Source organism: Oratosquilla oratoria, chromosome 1 (genome assembly GCF_046742065.1).
Source record: "Oratosquilla oratoria isolate Oo_2021 chromosome 1, ASM4674206v1, whole genome shotgun sequence".
NCBI lineage: Eukaryota > Metazoa > Arthropoda > Malacostraca > Stomatopoda > Squillidae > Oratosquilla > Oratosquilla oratoria.
This window is the reverse complement of record NC_134777.1, coordinates 16,564,944-16,585,769: the sequence shown is the minus strand read 5'-3', so window position 1 is coordinate 16,585,769 and position 20,826 is coordinate 16,564,944. Positions and strand designations below refer to the sequence as shown.

The following is a 20,826-nucleotide window of genomic DNA, read 5'->3' as shown; positions in this document are numbered from 1 at the left end:
AAAGCATTAATGAAAAATATAATAAAAAAGTGAAGATTATCAACGAGGCAGCAAAGGACGATAAATTGGTTTGTGAGAAAATCAAATATGAAGAAAAAATCAAGGCCAATGTAGAAGAGGAAAAATTAATAAATGACGAAGAAAATGTGAATGACAATAAAGAAGGAGAATGGATTCAAGTAGAAAAGAAGAAAAGGAGAACTAAGAAAGAGGCAACTACCGCGCCCAAAACTCTAGTACCAGAGAGTTTGAAAAGACACGCGCACGGGAGACATATGGCGCAAGATGGCAAACCAGTACCAAACGCCTTCAAACCCCAGAGGATACAGAAAGACACAAGGCAACGCGAAACTGCCAAGCCTTCGAGTGTCTATAATCTTCAACAGCAACAAACCCCGGTGATCGGGCCCCGGATTATACCAATTCCTGCCAACTGGCATAACAGGCAGTGCTAGGCGACGCCATCTAATACCAAAAAAACGGGCCTCGAGAGGACAAAACTTCTTAGTGTCACTCAACCTCAACAGCAAAGAGATAAGGTCTGCCATCCCACGGTGACTGTCCACCGAGTCATACCAACTCCAGTTAATTGGCACAAAAGAATGGAGTAGACAGCGCCTACCTCGACCGAAGAAAGGCCCGTCCACATGGACAAATAGGCCTCAGACATGGGGGTGTTCAAATCCCTTATGAATAAGTTGTCCCCCAAGAACTTTGACAAGATATCCAAGCAAATATCGGACTTCCTCACCGAACACCCGGGCACGGTGCAAATGGCGGCCAATTTAATCGTCGACTTTTCGACCAGATAGCAGTTCTACTCGCGAACTTACGCGCAGCTATCAAAAATGTTGACTGACAAAATGGGCAAAGAAAGAACGGAGGTCTTTAAAACCCGTCTGGTTAGCTAGTGCCAAAGCTTATTTCAACAACGGGAAGACACGAAAGCCTCCTCTGAAAGCGGAAACCTGTCCCGCGAAGAACGGGCAGAAGCAGAACTCCACAAAATTTCTTGCAGAAAGCGGTACGTTGCCTTGTGTGTTTTCATCGCAAGCCTCTGCCTCGAAGACCTTATCCCAGTGAGAAGAGTCGCCTAGTGCACTCAGTTCCTCCTCACGAGAAGAGACGAGACCTCTTTGGAGGCAGTCTGTGCCATTCTACAGGCAGTGGGTCACAAGATGGACGAGGTAGCTCGGAAATCACCCATCGGAACCCAAGAGGTATAGAAGATTTATTCTTCAATTAAAGAGATCGTTGACAAGAAGGAAACCTGCAGTCGTCTGAGGTATCTCCTAATAGATATTCAGGAACTCAGAGATCGCAAATGGCAGCCAAGAAATGCCAAAAGTTAATTAGATAGAAAATGGCCCTTAATAGTAACCGTGGGTATTCGTAAAATAAGAGAAATTCGTAAATGCGGAATCGTGAATCGTAAGCGTAAATCGGAAGCACAAATCGAAAGCGTTATTCGTAATCGCAGATCGTGATTCTTATGTTATCGGAAGTGAAAACGGTAATGGTATTAGAATGGTAACGGCATTAGAAATGGTAATGGTAACAAATGCTATCTTCAAGGGTTTCCCTCAGCTGAATAAAAAGTTCTGGCAATAGATTCGTTTTGAAAAATAATAAACAGATAAATAAATAAATAAATGAATAAATCTATGTATATGAAAAAATAAAGTTTTCCAGTTTTGAAAATTTCCTGGCGTTTTTATGATTTTTATGACCACCTTCCGAAATTCGGCAAAAATATTCCATTATGTAAGGAATCTGATTGGCTGAGAGAGTGGTGATGTCACGGCAACGGAGACAACTGATTGGCCGAGAGTGGTGACGTCACGGCAACGGAGACGACTGATTGGACGAGAACACTGACGTTACGCCAACGGAGACGACTGATTGGACGCGAGCGAAGGGCAGGGAGTACAAGAATGAGTTTTTATGACCACCTTCCGAAATCCGGCAAAAATGTCCCATTGTGTAAGGAACCTGAATTGGGATCCGTTGAGATTCCTGCTTCAGCTTACAATATTAGTGAAGTAGCCAAAACGGCAATGATCCTGCCTGATTACGACTATGCCGTCGACGAATCGGAATCAGATGCGTCGGTCCCTCTTAAGGTTTGGGAAAGGACTTTCCAAGAAAAAGAAGAATTAAAGAAAGAGAAATAAAAAATAAGACAAGAACTAAAGAAGGAGACCATAAGAAATATTTCAAAACGGGATGCCGATGAGTACATCGAGTGTCCCATCGGGAAAAAATGAAAAATAAAAAGATAAGAATAAATAAATAAATAGATAAAATAAGATAAATAAAAATAAAAGAGACCTTAAGGTTTGGGAAAAGACTTTTCAAGAAAAAGAAGAATTAAAGGAGAAAGAAGAAATAAAACAAAAACTAAAGAAGGAGATCATAAGAAATATTTCAAAACGGGATGCCGATGGGTACATCGAGAGTTTCCCATTGAAAAAAAAAAATAAAATAAAATGCCTATCAACGAGGAAAATGAACTGTTCGACGATGCAGCTGAAGGGGACGTAGGTGCAGATGAAGAAGAGCCAGGTGAAGCAAATATACCTCCTAATCCTGGTAGACCGGCTGGCCATAACTGACATCCATTTCGAGATTACATTGCCAATCTTCATTTCAGGTATGTGCTACTTATCCTTATCAATTTTTCTGAATGTACTGTATACTGTACAATACAGTATACTGTATACATTACAATATATGTTCACTAAATTAATAAATATTTAAGTACAGTAGTGTACTTAATTACCCTTGCTCAGAGATGCAGTACTGTGCATAAATATTTGTGATTTGTGCCAGTCTTATTTTCTAAACTGTACTAAATTTTTGTACATTATTCTATATTGCAGTAGACCAGTGGCTGAGTGAGGTATCATGAAGGTGTGATTGCTGTTGCAGTGCTCTCTCTCTACTACCAAGTTTTCATTCCACTTGTAGTCAAAAGTCAAAGATAAAATGAATTGAAACAAATGCAGTTTATAAAATAATATAATTTAAATTTTTTCCTTGAAGATTGTCCACCCCAATCGCGTTAGGGTGGACAATATTCATGAGAGCGAGACTGGGGTGGACAATTTTTAGCTGACCCGACCATTCCCTAACCCAAACTAACCTAAACTTTGGAGTTGGATGCCGCGATCAGTGGGGATTACGAGGGCGGTTGGGGTGGACAATCTTCATGAGATCCAATCTTGTTAATAAATGAATAATTAATTTATACTTCATGTACAGCACAGGCAAGCTACAGTACTCCAATATACTGTATAATCTTAATAAATGAAATAATATATTTTTATTTCCTCAGCATAAATTTATACTGTACCAATGATGAAACCAATACAATTCACTTATTAATTTTTCATATTTTTTGCTGTCAAAGACTGGTACTATTCAATTTCAGCCATTATTAACTTCTGTTTAAGTTCAATATTTCCCTTCAATGCTACCAATTTTACTTTCCTTTTTTCAATTTTTAACTTTTCCTTTTCAAGTTTCAATTCCCGTTTTTCAGCTTTGTGTTGTTCATACTCAGCACTGACACTTGAACACTTTTTTAGTTTTGGTGTTGATGTACTTGGTTGGGCCTTAGAGGTTTCAGGTTCAATTATGTTGCATTCTATAAAGGACCCATCCTCCAAGAGTTCAAAGTGCTGGGCCTTGTGGCAAGATTGTCGTGGTTGGGGCTGGACTTGGACACTTTGCCAATGAAGCTGAGGGAGTTCACTATCATCCTCTACCTGTTGCTGGGGTGGTTCTTCTCCCAACTCTTCGGTGTCTTCCTGCCGTTCCTGGGTCTGCAGCTTCCTAAAACCATCGCATAAATTTACCACAATTAAAAACATGCAACTAATTTAATCTCACAAGGAGAAGTATGCACATCAACTACAGTACAGTATGTAAAAATGCCTTGCTGAAGGATGAACTATTTGATAAAATGATATCAATGCAAATGTTAAGCCAAAATTGTGGTACACTATACAATAGAAAGTCCAATACAGTACACAGGACAAAAAAAAAAAAAAAAAAAATGCAAGAATCTTACCTCAACGTATGAAAGCCGAGATCATTCTGAACGACACATATCACAGTTGCATTCTTCTCCCCTAATAATTCTTCAACTTTCATGTCTACTGCGTCAAGTGGAGGAGCTTTGGGGCCACCAGCACCTTCAAGAATATTAAATCATATTTTAGCACAGTACTGTAAAGCTGTAGATATACAATATCACTACACATTACAGTACAATATAATTTGTATGTATGACTAAGTTTGCACTGAATTTGACTGCTACAGTACTTGCAACACAACACCTTTGTTGAATAATATGCATGTTATTAATACTGTGAGAAAGAACACTCAAATGCTAAATTTCTACCTTAATGAAAGTAATTGTGACAAGTTGATTGAGGTGAATAAGCAATAGGAATAACGTGAAAGCTATTTCACTTATGTTAACTTCTTAAAACGGAAGAATATACAGTAGTAAGTTAATATTACCTGATTGGTTATATTCAGCCTTTATTGCCGAAATTTTCTTCCTCGATTTTGAGAGGACAGAAAACCATTTGGTTTCGACATCTTCCATAGTCCGCTTAGTCAGTGGATTTGTTCCATTAACCCATTCAACTCCGATGACAAGATGTCTTGTCATTTGGTCAAATAAAACAAAAAATCATAAAACACCAAAATGTTTGATCAAACACCAGAAAAATATGACGTCAATCCTCGCTTCGCTCGCAGCGAAGCGAGGACTGACGTCATATTTTTCTGGTGTTTGATCAAACATTTTGGTGTTTTATGATTTTTTGTTTTATTTGACCAAATGACAAGACATCTTGTCATCGGAGTTGAATGGGTTAATGGCATCAGTTATGCTTTGCCATGCCTCCCTCTTTTCCTTGTGGCTTAAACTTGGTTTGAATCGCCCATTTATAATTATTTTTTTCTCCATAATCACGTTGACCAAGAGGAGTGTTTCCTCTTGTGACCAGTTTGGCTTCCTTTTCTTTTTCTGTGATTCTTCTGCCATGTCTATATCCTCTGAAGTAATTGTTGAGTCTTCTGTCGGAAGATTTGAATGTGGCGCGGCGGCCTGTACAATGCACCTTCATCCAAAAATATCTGTCGTTGGTTAATAAGTACATACATACATACATACATACATATACCAAGGCTTTTCCCCCTTACAAGGGAGGTAGCCAAAAAGGAAAAGGCATAAAATCATTCCCACAGATTCCATCCCTGAATACACTCCACACCCCTCCACCCTTCCTCTTATCTTAGCACCTCCTGGATGACGGGTCATCCCTGCACCTTGTCCACTGCCCTGGGTCAGAAGCAGTGTCGCAAGACTCAGCACATCCACAGCAAGGCCGCTTCATTAAATCGGCGACCCCCCTTCTCCGTCCCCCCATGCATAAAAGGAGAAGACGGGGAGAAATCCCTTCGGGCTGCGTCAAATTTTGCTCACACATACTACCTAACCCCCCATTCCCCCACCCATTCCACCTCATGCATCACAACATCCTCCATATACAACCATTCTCCATTCACCCCTGTCTTCTGTCCTCTCCCGTCCTTCCTCTACAGACATTCCCCTCTTCCCCAAAGCCCCCTTCACCCCATCCATCCACCTCATCCTAGGACGTCCCCTCATGTTCACTCCCTTCACATCTGCCTTCCATACCTCTTTTACTATTCTTTCTTCATTAATTTTTTCCATGTGTCCAAACCATCCTAATACTCTTTCATCAACCCTATCTCCCAACTCCCTTTCCACCCCTGTTCTCCTCCTCACCTCCTCATTTCTCAGCCTATCTAGCCTAGTAACCCCTATCATACTTCTCAGACACCTCATCTCAAACACATTCAAACTCCTTCTCTCTTCCTCTCTTATGCTCCATGTTTCTGCCACATACAGTGCTGTTGGCACAATCACTCCTTCATACAGTCTCCTCTTAGCATCAATTCCCAAATGTCTATTCCTCATTACACTCTTCAATCCACCAAGGCATTTACTCGCTTCTCTCAATCTACATTCTACCTCCACCTTCACTCCACCTTTTCCTGCCACATTTGCACCCAAGTATCTAAAACTATCCACTTCCTCCAGTCGCTCTCCCTTAATGCTCACTTCCAGTCTACTCCTACTTTCACCCCTTGTACATCTCATCACCTTACTTTTACCCACATTTATCTTTAGCTTTCTTCTATCACATACTCTCCCAAACTCTGTCACTAACTTCCTCAATCCCTCCTCCGATCCTGCCACAAGCGCAGTGTCGTCCGCAAAGAACAGCTGGCTCACCTCCCACTTTTCTCCATTTTCTTTAACCAATTCCAAACCTTGACCCACTACCCTTACATTTACCTCTCACACTACCCCCATCCATGTATAAGTTGAACAGCCAGGGCGACATAACGCATTCTTGACGAAGTCCCACCTTTACCTCGAACCACTCACTCTCCATTTCTAATCCTGACACAAGCTCTACTACTCTCATAAAAACTCTTGACAGCTCCTAGAAGCTTTACTCCTATTCCGTATATCTGCATAACCTCCCACAGTGCCTTTCTGTCTACCCTATCTTAAGCCTTTTCCAGATCCATAAAAGCCCCAAAAACATCCTTCCCCTTTCCTATAGCTTTCTTACATATCTGTCTTACCACAAAAATCTGATCTACACACCCTCTACCCGTCCTAAATCCACATTGTTCCTCACCAATTACTCCCTCTCTTCCTCTCCTAATCCTCTTAGTCAAGATCCTCCCATAAGCCTTCCCAACTACACTTAACAAGCTAATTCCTCTGAAACTACATTCACAATTGTCCCCCTTTACCGTGTAAAGTGGAACTATACAGGCACTCCTTCAGTCCTCCGGCACTCTACCCTCTCTTAAACAAACATTAAATAACCTCACCTGCCAGTCCACCATCACTGTACCTCCTTTTTTTAGACATTCTGCATGGCATCCATCCAGACCAGGTGCCTTCAGTTCATCCTTCCTTATTTCTCCTCCATTTTCCTCACTCATAACGGTCATTTTCTTAACATTTCCCACTGCAGCTATCTTTCTCTCCCTATCCTCCTTCACATTTAGCAGCTCCCTAAAATATTCTGCCCATCTTCCCTTACTGCCTTCTCATCCATTATCATCTCTCCATCTGCACCTTTTACCTTTTCTTCTCTACTTGATTCTCCTCCTCTTCCTCTCTTAGTTTCTTTCCAAAACATCTTTTTATTACTTTCAAAATTTTCTGTCATACTCTTACCTCATTTCACATCTGGTCTCCTGTTTGCCTTCTTTACCTTTTGCTTTACTTCTCTCCTCTTTTCTTTGTACCTCTCATATGACTCCCTCATCCTATTTTGTAACCAATCTGCGAAAGCTCGCTTCTTCTCTTCTACAACCTTCTTTGTTTCCTCATCCCACCATTCACTACCCTTCTATTTCCTCCTGTCCTTCTTGTTCCACACACCATCTTTGCACACTTTGTGACTCCGTCCTTTAACCATCCCCATTCCTCCTCCACACCTAGCTCTACTCTATCCTTCACTCCCTCCCACTCCTCCTTCAGCTTCTTCTTGTACGCCTTCTCCTTTTCCTTTTCATTTAAAGAGTTCACTCTAAGCACCTCCCTACCTTTTGTCCCTTTCCTCTTTCTCCATCTATCCTCCATTCTCAACTTACCTTCCACCAAAAACTGTACATCCTTAACTCTTCCTATCATAGTCCTATTTACCACTACATAATCCATTAACGCTCTATCTACCACCCTTCCATCCACCATCCTCTCCCATGTGTACTTATGCTTGACTTTCTTCAGAAACACTGTATTTGCTATCATCAACTCTCTAGACACATTTCCACCATCAACTCTCCACTACGATTCTTTCCTGGAACTCCACATTTCCCAACCACTCCATCAATTGAACCATTTCCTACCCTAGCATTAAGGTCTCCCAGTACTATTACATTGACATTTCTCCCTAAATTCTCTCTGCACTCATTTAAATATATCCAAAAAGCCTCCCTTTCTTCTACACTCTTCTCACTGCCAGGCCCATATGCACTTACAAAAACCCACATCTCCTTTCCCAGTTTCACCTTCATCCACATTATCCTTGAGGAAACCTCCTTCCACTCCACTATACGTTTACCTATCTCTTAACTTACTAGTATAACCACCCTTTCCCTCCCTCGCTCTCTCTTCACTCCTGATAACCTCCCACTTACACTCCCAAACTTACACTCGCCCTTCCCTTTCAACTTAGTTTCACTCAAAACCAACACATCCATTTTTCTTCTCCCAAATATACTACCTATCTCTTCCCTTTTACTCTCATCTGTACCACATCTACGCACATTAAAAGACCCAAACCTTAGGGTGCTGGTCGGAAAACTCGTAGACCCTCTTATGCCTTTACTTTTCTTAGGAATATCCCCTTTGGGGCTACAAGGAGAAGGATGCCTAGTCCCAATCCCCGTCTCTTTCTTCTCGCCTCTTACTATCCAAGTGGAAATACTTGGTGGTAGTATTCTTTTCCCCCACCACAGGGAATTCCCCCGCCACAGAATATGAATACTCAGAGAAATGGTATAGGACAGCAACAAAGGGGTTGGGGGACAGCATAAAGGAGGGACAGTCGTAGCATAAAAGTGTCATCATTTCTCTATGAACAGAGTTTTCCTCTATCATAGACAAAATGATGTGTGGCTCTGGACCGTAAGGACGTCCCATATAGACCCTAAAGTATCAACTGCATGCTACTTTGCCACAATAACAAGCAGCCAATATCCCAGACGGGGTATTGGATAATAATAGCAATAATAATAATAATAATAATAATAATAATGATAATGATAATGCTAATAATAATAATTGATAATAATAATAATAATGATAATATTAATGATAGTAATAATAATACTGTAATGATAATAATGATAATAATAACAATAATATTAATAATAATAATAATAGTAATAATAACAATATAATAATAATAATAATGATACTAATAACAATAATAATAATAGTAATTAATAACAATAATGATAATATTAATAATAATAATACTGTAATATTAATAAAAATGATATCATTAATAATAATAATAATATAGTAATAGTAATAATAACAATATAATAATAATAATATAGTAATAATAACAGTATAATGATAATAATAGTAATAATAATAATATTAATAAAGATAATAATAATAATAATAATGATAATAATAGTAATAATAATAATAATAATAATAATACAAACACATTAGGCACTCTACTCCTAAATAAAGATTCCATCGCTCCCAGGCAAAACCCCACAACACACAAATCCCGTTCATTGTTGCACATAACAACATTTGACATTAACCTTTCCCAGTTCTCCCTTGTCCAGTACTTTGCTAGTTCCACCAGTCATTATATAATCTTCCTCTTTCTCTTCTTCTCTTCCTCCTACTTCTTCCCTTATTCTTCTTCCGTCCGTTTCTTCTTCTTCCTAATTCTCGTTCTCCTTTATGGTTCGAGATTCTTCTGTGTGACACTAGTGCTTTGTAAATAGTTAATTTTTTTTTTTACTAGGTTTGACACTCCTTGAGCATAAATTGATGCAAAAAAACTCGTTCTCCTACTCATCCGCCTCGTCTTCTTCCTCTTTGTTTTCGTACTTTTGTTCTTTGTCCTCTTTCTGTTCCTCCTCTTCGTCCTTCTCTTCCTTCTCATCATTCCTCGTACTTCCTCTTCCTTCTTCGTCTTCCATACTCCTCCTTCCTCTTTCCTTTTTTTCTCTTCCTTCATCTTTCCTTCTCTTCCTCCCTATTTTTTCCTTCTTTCTTTTTTTGTTCCTCGTCCACCTCTTTTATATTCCACCTCCATCCTCCTCCTTGCAATCGTGTTTTCTCCCTTGAGTGTTTTATTTATCTATATACTTATAAAATTCTGATAATCTTGTTTGTCATTGTGCTTGCTTGCTTGCTTGCTTGCTTGAAACCGTCACCCAGCCAATCAGAAGAAGAGATATTACGTCACGACTGAGGACCAGCCAATCAGAAGAAGAGATATGACGTCACGACTGAGGACCAGCCAATCAGAAGAGATCAGAAGAAGATATAATTATGACGTCACTACTGAGGACTAGCCAATCAGAAGAGACATGACGTCACGACATCAGCTCTGTGGGTCCTAAGGAACCCCAGCTCTAAGCACGTGACGTTACGACTGCTAATTTTCCAATTTGCCAATTTTTTAATTTCCAATTTTCCGATTACATATTTTATTATTGAGAAGTATAACCAACTCCTGAATTAGCATCTATGAGGCATAATGAGTATATTAGAATATTACGTAGTGTTCCAAGCAACGACATGACGTCACAATTTTCTGATTACATATTTTCTGACCATTAATATCTAAAATGTTCATATTCGGTATTTAAAAGTATAGACAACTCCTGAATTAGCATCTATTAGAATATTACGAACCGTATGAATCATATGATGCGTAGTTTTCCAAGCAACAACATGACGTCACAATCTTCTGCATTTCACTTCTTATTACTAATCAAATCACTGCCTTCGTCTTCTGAATAGAGGTAAGAGCTTTAAATTATACTCAATTTGATATAGAAACTTATTTTCCGTGATTTATACTATACGGTGATAGTGACATAGTATATCTATCATAAAGTTTATATTCAAAAACGTTGCTACCCGCTCAAGTCCCATGGGACTCCATGAATGATAATGATAATGAGTGGGATTGGGAGTGGGAGGCTCTCCTTATTTAGTTTTTTGAGAACGCCTGTATCCAGTTTACTTTCCTTCGAGAGAGCACGAGGACCGCGCACAACTGGTAAGTCTTAAGCTAATAGTAACCTGCTTTAAAAATAGGAGCCATTTAAGATTTTATTTGACCCACCGGGTCACGGGTGGTCTAATTATTATTATTATTATTATCATTATTATTATTATCATCATTATTATTGTTATTATTATTATTATTATTATCATCATTATTATTATTATTATTATTATTATTATTATTATTATTATTATTATTATTATTATTATTTTATCTTTATATTTCTCATTCAGTTGATGGGCAAATTTTTGGTCTAAAAGTAGTTTAACTTTTTTTGGTCAGGGTAGTTTGATGCATTTTGATTTTTTATTTATATATTTATTTATTTATTCATTTATTTATCTATTTATTATTTTTTAAAACAAATCCTATTGCCAGAACTTTTTATTCAGCTGAGGGAAACCCTCGAAGATAACATTTGCTACCCTTACCATTTCTGATGCCGTTACCATTCTAATACCATTACCGTTTTCAGTTCCGATAACATAAGACTGCCGATTTACGATTACGGATAACACTTTCGATTTATGTTTCCGATTAACTCTTACGATTCACGATTCCGCATTTTTTAATTTCTCTTATTTTACGAATACCCACGGTTACTATTAAGGGCCATTTTCTATCTAATTAACTTTTGGCATTTCTTGGCTGCCATTTGCGATCTCTGAGTTCCTGAATATCTACTAGGAGATACCTCAGACGACTGCAGGTTTCCTTCTTGTCAACGATCTCTTTAATTGAAGAATATATCTTCTATACCTGTTGGGTTCCGATGGGTGAGGTCCGAGCTACCTCGTCCATCTTGTGACCCACTGCCTGTAGAATGGCACAGACTGCCTCCAAAGAGGTCTCGTCTCTTCTCGTGAGGAGGAACTGAGTGCACTAGGCGACTCTTCTCGCTGGGATAAGGTCTTCGAGGCAGAGGCTCGCAATGAAAACGCACAAGGCAACGTACCGCTTTCTGGAAGAAAGTTTGTGGAGTTCTGCTTCTGCCCGTTCTTCGCGGGACAGGTTTCCGCTCTCAGAGGAGGCTTTCGTGTCTTCCCGTGGTTGAAATAAGCTTTGGCACTAGGTAACCAGACGGGTTTTAAAGACCTCTGTTCTTTCTTTGCCCATTTCGCCAGTCAGCATTTTCGATAGCTGCGCGTAAGTTTGCGAGTAGAACTGCTATTTGGTCGAAAAGTCGACTATTAAATCGGCCGCCATTTGCACCGTGCCCGGGTGTTCGGTGAGGAAGTCCGATATTTGCTTGGATATCTTGTCAAAGTTCTTGGGCGACAACTTATTCATGAGGGATTTGAACATGTCTGAAGCCTATTTGTCCATGTGGACGGGCCTATCTTCGGTCGAGGTGGGTGCTGTCTACTCCATTCTTTTGTGCCAATTAACTGGAGTTGGTATAACTCGTTGGGCAGTCACCGTGGGATGGCAGACCTTATCCCTTTGCTGTTGAGGTTGAGTGACACTAAGAGGTTTAGTCCTCTCGAGGCCCGTTTGTTTGGTATTAGATGGCGGCGCCTAACACTGCCTGTTATGCCAGTTGGCAGGAATTGTTATAACCCGGGGCCCAGTCACCGGGGTTTGTCGCAGCTATTCCTTTTGCTGCTGATGATTATAGACATTCGAAGGCTTGGCAGTCTCGACTTGCCTTGTGTCTCTCTCAATCCTCTAGGGTTTGAAGGCGTTTGGCACTGGTTTGCCATCTTGAGCCATATGCCTTCTGTGGGCGTGTCTTTTCCTCTCTAGTAGTAAAGTTTTGGGCGCGGTAGTTGCCTCTTTCTTATTTCTCCTTTTCTTCTTTTCGACTTGAAACCATTCTCCTTCTTTATTGTCATTCATACTTTCTTCATCATTTATTGATTTTTCCTCTTCTACATTGGCCTTAATTTTTTCCTCATATTTGATTTTCTCACAAACCAATTTATCGTCGTTTGCTGCCTCGTTGATAATCTTCACTTTCTTATTATCTTTTTCTTTAATGCTTTCATTGATCTTTCTGTTTTTCATTTCTTGTTCAGTTTTCTATGTGATCATATTCTTTTCCATTGCGTCTCTTTGATTAATCCTTTCTGTATCCTTTTCAGCCTTTTTAGCTTGTTTTCCATTTGTTGTAATAGCTTCTACTTTTTCCTTGCTTTCTATATCATTATTTCCATTCATTTTCTTAAATTTGTCTTCAAATTCAATTTTCTGTCTTTTTGTACTATCATACATTGCTCTCAATTGACTTATAACTTTCTTAGCCTTTTCAATATCAAATTGATAATTATCTTTCTTATTTTCCTTTTCAGTTGTTTTACCTTGTTCTCCATTTGATCTAATAGCCTCTACTTTCTCGTTACTTTCTTTATCATTTTTCCCATTCATTGTCTTAATTTTGCCTTCACATTCCATTTCCTGTTCTGTACTATCATACATTGCTTTCATTTTATTTGTAATTTCCTTATCCTTTTCACTATCTAATTCATTATCTTTCTTATTTTTCTTTTCGTGCTTCCTTTTCTTATTTGTTGTATCATTCTGATTAACTTTCCTGTTACTACCTTGCCTACCTAAGAGGATGTCTGCCACTTCCTCAGGCAGAGAAGTCTTTATGGAAGTGAAGGATTCCAATTTATATCTGAGGACTCGGGCATAAATCCGTCCATCCTGGTCCTTCAGGAACTGGACCTTTTCTATAAATTCCTGTACGAACTCCTCGGAGTTCGTAGAAGACCCGTGGCCAGAGCCTACGGGATCCTCGAGACAAGGAATGGTGCCGCCGAACATCAAGAGACACCCAACACCTAAACGTCGGGTCGCCCCTAACCGAGCATAACTTCACCAAGCGGAGAACGGAGATGAACTCCACACAGACTCACGGTTGACCTGGGAAAGACACCCCCTCCTACCCTCTTGAGCCAAAGCTACGGAACATCCTTTGGCGTGTATTGGCGGGGAAATGTTATGACAAAATATGCCTTCATGTTAAATATAATTATTTGGCTGTCTATGTGTGTGTGTGTGTGTGTGTGTGTGTGTGTGTGTGTGTGCGTGTGTGTGTGTGCACTAGAACATAAAGAAATAAATGTCATACCTTGAACATATGTCAATGGACAGAGCCAGCCAAATAATTACACACACACACACACACACACACACACACACACACACACACACACACACATATATATATATATATATATATATATATATATATATGTGTGTGTGTGTGTGTGCGTGTGCGTGTGTGTGTGTGTCTGTGTATCTATCTATCTATATATATATATATATATATATATATATATATATATATATATATATATATATATATATATATATATATCTAGGACTTCCATTCCTCTCATGATTCTATAAATAGTCAGCAAAGTCTCCTCTTTCTCTTCTTTGTTCGCATGTTATTTGGAGAGAGTTGATGACAACTTTGTCGTTGCTCTTTGTATTCTTTCTAATTTTCTTATATTCTTTTTAGTACTGGGTGTCCATAGTGTTGCTGCATACTCCAGTTTTGGTCTTATTAGTGTAACTAATATTTTCTAACCATTTCCTCATACAAGTAGTCAAATGCCACTTTCATTGACGTTAGTAGGTTGAAAGTTTTTCCGACTCTTATTGATATGATTGTCCGGTGTCATGTCTTTGCTGATTATACTCCAAGGTCTCTTTCCGAGTTCACTTTTTTGACTTCTTCACCAATTTTATAATTTCTTGATAATTTATTTTTACTTTTTCCAAACTCCTTTATACTACACTTCTTGATATTGAATTCCACCTCTCACTTCTGAGTCCATTTTCAGATTTTGTCTAGGTCTATACGTGTGTGTATGTGTCTGTGTGTGTGTATGTATATGTATATATTTTGCTGGTAACCACTAAGGAAATCGGAAGAAAACAGTAATTCCCAAGCGCTTTCGTGTAATTCACATCTTCAGGGGAATACAGAAAAAGTTGTGTTACAAAGAGGTTTAAAAATAACAAGATTATACACTAGGAAAGGAACTGTCAAGGTACGAGATGTCACAAAATTAAACACTAGGAAGGATATGTATATGTATATGAACGTATATATATGTATATGAACACGACCTGTACAAATTATGTGTTATATCTTATAAGTGTACAAGTAATGGAAGGTGAAACCTTAATTTCATGGTGATGTGTAGTTTTACATAGCCTGGAAGTGGCCGAACGTAAGGAAGAACGACATGATGTCATAAAATGTGTGACGTCACATTCATGATATATATTTATTTTGTGACTATCATGTATTTTATGGTTGTATATTTGTATTTTCTATTATATGCGAAATTTTTCGCGTTATATGCATGTGTTTTTTATGCTCTAGTGTATATTTTCAAAGTAGTTTTACATAGTCTGGAAGTGGCCGAGCGCAAGGAAGAACGACATGACGTCACGAGCTTCTGCATTTCATAAAAATGTGTGACGTCACATCCATGATATATATTTATTATGTGACTATCATGTATTTTATGGGTGTATATTTGTATTCTCTGTTATAAATGGAAATTTTCGCGTTATATGCATGTGTTTTTTATGCTCTAGTGTATATTCTCAAAGTAATATGTACATTAAGGAAATATGCGTGGTCCACCATTGATTGACGACGACTACTGAGCTAGACTCAAGAAAGGCAAACTACTCAGCAACTGGTCTCTCCCGAAATATAAGCTATTGATTTCATAATCGTCGCACCACCTCTTGTAACTAATCAAATCTCTGCCTAAATCTTACAAGACTTAGTAATTTATATATTCAAGCCTCAAATATATTTTTCAAGAGCGAGCGAAGACAAAAAAAAAAAAAAAAAAATCTGCCGCTGCTTTAGAGAAAACGACATATTTGTTTCAAATCTACTCAACCTGAAGTGAAAATAGGCATTCGCAAGATATCTATACAAGATCATTCGTCTATTGAATAACGGTTAGAGCTCCAAGTTATCTTTAATTATATAGAAACTTATTTTCTGTGATTTATAAGACTCTTAACCTCTTTCGTACGATGACACCATGCAAGATTTGGTTAACAACACTAAAAATACTCAAACGCTCTAATCATGAGAATAATAATAATAATAATAATAATAATAATAATAATAATAATAATAATAATAATAACAGTAATAATATTGTTATTATTGAAAATAACAATAATAATAAAATAATAAAATTATAATAAAAAAAAATTATATTAATAATAATAATGATAATAATAATAATAATAATAATAATAATAATAATATTAATAATAATGATGATAATATAATAATAATAATAATAATGATGATAATAATAATAATAATATTGATCATAATAATAATGATAATGATAATAATAGTAATAACAATAATATAAATAATAATAAATACATACATATTCCAAAGGCTTTTTCCCCCTTACACGGGGGGTAGCCAAAAAGAAAAAAGCATAGAAATCACTGCCACCCATTTCACCTCCCATACACTCCACTCCCCTCCACCCTCCTCCCTCCCTCATATCTTGGTACCTCCTGGATGACTGGTTATCCCTGCATCCTGTCCACTGCCCTACGTCAGAAGCAGTGTCGCAAGACACAGCACATCCACAGCAAAGCCGCTTCATAAATTCGGCGACCCCCCCCTCTCCGTCCCATCATGCAGAAAAGGAGAAGACGGGGAGAAATCCCTTCGGGCTGCGTCATTTTTTTTTCTATACATACTTCCCCAACCCCCCATACCATACCCACTCCCCCTCATGCATCACAGCCTCATCTATACAAAACCCTTCTCCATTTACCCCTATCTTCTGTCCTCTCCCGTCCTTCCTCTACAGACATTTCCTCTCTTTTGTAAAGCCCCTTTCACCCCATCCATCCATCTCATCCTAGGATGCCCCTCATATTCATTCATTCCACTTCCGCCTTCCACACTTCTTGTACTAATCTTTCTTCACTCATTCTTTCCATGTGTCCAAACCATCCTAATACTCTTTCATCAACCCTATCTCCCAGCTACCTTTCCACCCCCGTTCTCCTCCTCACCTCCTCATTTCTCACTCTATCTAGCCTAGTAACCCCTATCATACTTCTCAGACCTTTAATCTCAAACACATTCAAACTCCTTCTCTCTTCCTCTCTCATGTTCCATGTTTCTGCCCCATACAGTGCTGTTGGTACAATCACTCCTTCATATAATCTCCTCTTAGCATCCATTCCCAGATGTCTATTTCTCATTACACTTTTTAATTCACCAAGGCATTTACTCGCTTCTCTCAACCTACATTCTACCTCCACCCCCACTCCTCCCTTTCCTGTCACATTCGTACCCAAGTATCTAAAACTATCCACTTCCTCCAGTTTCTCACCCATAATGCTCACTTCCAGCCTACTGTCACTCTCTCCCCTTGTACATCTCATCACCTTACTTTTACCCACATTTATCTTCAGCTTCCTTCTTTCACACACCTTCTCAAACTCTGTCACTAACTTCCTCAATCCTTCCTCAGATCCTGCTACAAGCGCAATGTCGTCAGCAAACAACAGCTGGCTCACCTCCCACTTTTCTCAATTTTCTTTAATCATCTCCAACCCCTGACCCACTACCCTTGCATTCACCTCTCGCACCACCCCATCCATGTAAAGATTGAACAGCCAGGGCGACATAACACATCCCTGACGAAGTCTCACCTTTACTTAAGACCATTCACTCTCTCCATTTCTAATCCTAACACAAGCTCTACTACTCTCGTAAAAACTCTTTACTGCTCTTAACAGCTTTCCTCCTATCCCATATATCTGCAGTACCTTCCACAGTGCCTTCCTGTCTACCCTTTCTACCCTCTCATAAAAACTCTTAACTACTCTTAACAGCTTTCCTCCTATCCCATATATCTGCAGTACCTCCCACAGTGCCTTCCTGTCTACCATGTCGTAAGCCTTTTCCAGATCCATAAAAGCCCAAAAAACATCCTTACCTTTTCCTATAGCTTTCTCACATATCTGCCTTACCACAAAAATCTGATCTACACATCCCCTACCTGTCCTAAAACCACACTGTTCCTCACCAATTACTCCCTCTGTTCCTCTCCTAATCCTCTCAATCAAGACCCTCCCATAAGCCTTCCCAAGTACACTCAACAAGCTGATCACTCTGTAATTACTACATTCACACTTGTCCCCCTTTCCTTTGTAAAGCGGAACTATACAGGCACTCCTCCAGTCATCCGGCACCCTACACTCTCTTAAACAAACATTAAATAACCTCACCAGCCAGTTCACCATCACTGTACCTCCTTTCTTCAGACATTCTGCATGGCATCTATCCAGACCAGGTGCCTTACCTGCTCTCATCATCTTAACAGCTGCTTTCACTTCATCCTTCCTTATTTCTCCTCCATTTTCCTCACTCACCACGGTCATTTTCTTAGCGCTTCCCACTACAACTACCTTTCCCTCCCTATCCTCCTTCACATTTAGGAACTCCCTAAAATACTCTGCCCACCTTCCTCTCACTGCCTTCTCTTCCATTATCATCTCTCCATCTGCACCTTTTACCTTTTCTTCTCTACTTGATTCGCCTCCTTTTTCTCTTTTAATTTCTCTCCAAAACATCTTTTTATTGCTTTCAAAATTTTCTGTTATACTCTTTCCCCATTTCACATCTGCTCTCCTCTTTGCTTCCTTTATCTTATGCTTAACTTCCCTTCTCCTTAGTTTGTACCTCTCATACGATTCCCTCGTCCTAATCTGCAGCCACTCTATGAATGCCTTCTTCTTCTCTTCTACACATTTCTTTGCTTCCTCATCCCACCACTCACTACCCTTCCTTCTATTTCCTCCCGCCCTCTTTGTTCCACACACCATTTTTGCACACCTTATGACTCCCTCCTTGAACCATCCCCATTCCTCCTCCACTCCTAGTTCTACTCTATCCTTCACTTTCTCCCACTCCTCTTTCAGCTTCTTCTTATACTCACTCTCCTTTTTTCCTCATTTAAGCAGTTCACTCTAAGTACCTCCCTACCTTCTGCCCTTTTCCTCTTTCTCCACTTATTCTCCACTCTCATTTTACATTCCACCAGAAAATGATCTGATATTCCCCCACTCTCTCCCCTTAGAACATGTACATCCTTAACTCTTCCTACCATACTCCTGGTCACTACTATATAGTCCATTAACGCTCTCTCTGCCACCCTTCCATCCACCACCCTCTTCCATGTATACTTATGCTTGACTTTCTTCCTAAAGACTGTATTTGCTATCATTAACTCTCTTTCAAGACACATCTCCACCATCATTTCTCCACTACGATTTTTACCTGGAACTCCATACTTCACAATCACTCCGTCTATTGGTTCATTTTCTATCTTAGCAATAAGATCTCCCAATATAATTACATTTTCTTTTCTCCCTATTCCCTCTATGCACTCACTTATATCTACCCAAAAAGCCTCCCTTTCCTCTACGCTCTTCTCACTACCAGGTCCATACGCACTTACAAAAACCCACATCTCCCTTCCCAGCATCACCTTCATCCACATCAACCTTGATGAAACCTCCTTCCACTACACTACCCGCTTACTCATCTCTACACTTACTAGTATAGCCACCCCTTCTCTCCCTCATCCCCTCTTCACTCCTGAGTACCTCGCAGCTGCACTCCCAAACTCACAATTGCCCTTTCCTTTCATGTTACTTTCACTCAAAGCCAGCACATCCATCTTTCTTCTCACAAACATACTGCCTATCTCTTCCCTTTTACTTTCATCTGTACCACATCCACGCACATTAAAAGACCCAAACTTTAGGGTACTGGTTGGAAAACTCCCAGACCCTCTTATGCCTTTCCTTCATTTTTTAGGAATGTCCCCTTATGGGGCTACAGGTAGAAGGACTCCTAATCCCATCCCCGTCCCGTTTTTTGTCGCCTTTTACGACTCAAGTTGAAATACTTGGTGGTAGCATTCTGTTCCCCCACAGGAAATGAATGTTCAAAGAAATGGTACAAGACAGCAACAAGGGGTTGGGGGACAGCATAACGGAGTGACAGTCGTAGTATAAAAGTGTCATCATTTCTCTGTGCACAGAGTTTTCCTGTATCACAGACAAAATGATGCGTGGCTCTGGTTCGTAGGGGCGCCCACCATATACACCCTAAAGTATCATCTGCATGCTACTTTGCCACAATGACATGCAGCCAATACCCCAGACGGGGTAATAATAATAGTGATAATAATAATAATAATAATAATAATAATAATAGTAATAATAATTATAATAATAAAAATAATAATAATAATAATAATAATAATAATGATAATAATAATAATAATAATACATACATACAAATACATTAGGCACTCTTCTCCCAAAGAAAGATTCTATCGCTCCCAGGCAAAACCCCACAACACACAAATCCCGTTCATTGTTGCACATAACAACATTTGACACTAAGCTTTCCCAGTTCTCCCTTGTCCAGTACTTTGCTAGTTCCACCAGTTAGTATATAATCTTCCTCTTTCTCTTCTTCTCTTCCTCCTACTTCTTCCTTTATTCTTATTCCGTCCGTTTTGTCTTCTTCCTAATCCTCGTTCTCCTATATGGTTCGAGATTCTTCTGTGTGACACTCGTGCTTTGTAAATAGTTAATTTTTTTGTACTAGGTTTGATGCTCCTTGAGCATAAATTAATGAAAAAAAAACTCGTTCTGCTACTCATCCGCCTCGTCTTCTTCCTCTGTTTACGTACTTTTGTTCTTTGTCCTCGTTCTTTTCCTCCTCTTCGTCCTTCTCTTCCTTCTCATCATTCCTCTTCCTTCCTCGTCTTCCATACTCCTCCTTCCTCTTTCCTTTTCTCTCTTCCTTCATCTTTCCCTCTCTTCCTCCTATTTGTTCCTTTTTTCTTTTTTTGTTGCTCGTCCACCTCTTACT

At 39.1% G+C, this 20,826-nt stretch overlaps 1 protein-coding gene across 1 annotated transcript; it reads right to left on the bottom strand.

The window, feature by feature from the left end:
- Nucleotides 1-3,419: 3,419 nt before the first annotated feature.
- On the bottom strand, nucleotides 3,420-5,169 carry LOC143030228 (uncharacterized). The gene is made up of 4 exons (XM_076193389.1): nucleotides 4,894-5,169; nucleotides 4,531-4,650; nucleotides 4,076-4,199; nucleotides 3,420-3,837 (listed from the first exon to the last, which is right to left on the bottom strand). Exons 1-4 carry the CDS (start codon nucleotides 5,060-5,062, stop codon nucleotides 3,420-3,422), a joined length of 831 nt encoding a protein of 276 aa, XP_076049504.1. The 5' UTR covers nucleotides 5,063-5,169.
- Nucleotides 5,170-20,826: the final 15,657 nt, after the last annotated feature.

Bases quoted from the DNA above. Each gene is read 5' to 3' on its own strand.
- LOC143030228 (XM_076193389.1), bottom strand. From the start codon at position 5,062: ATGGCAGAAGAATCACAGAAAAAGAAAAGGAAGCCAAACTGGTCACAA. The intron at 4,651-4,893 runs TTAACCCATTCA...GAGTTGAATGGG, and splicing joins GCAAAGCATAACTGATGCCA to TTAATGGAACAAATCCACTG. The intron at 3,838-4,075 runs GTAAGATTCTTG...CGATGGTTTTAG, and splicing joins CTCGGCTTTCATACGTTGAG to GAAGCTGCAGACCCAGGAAC.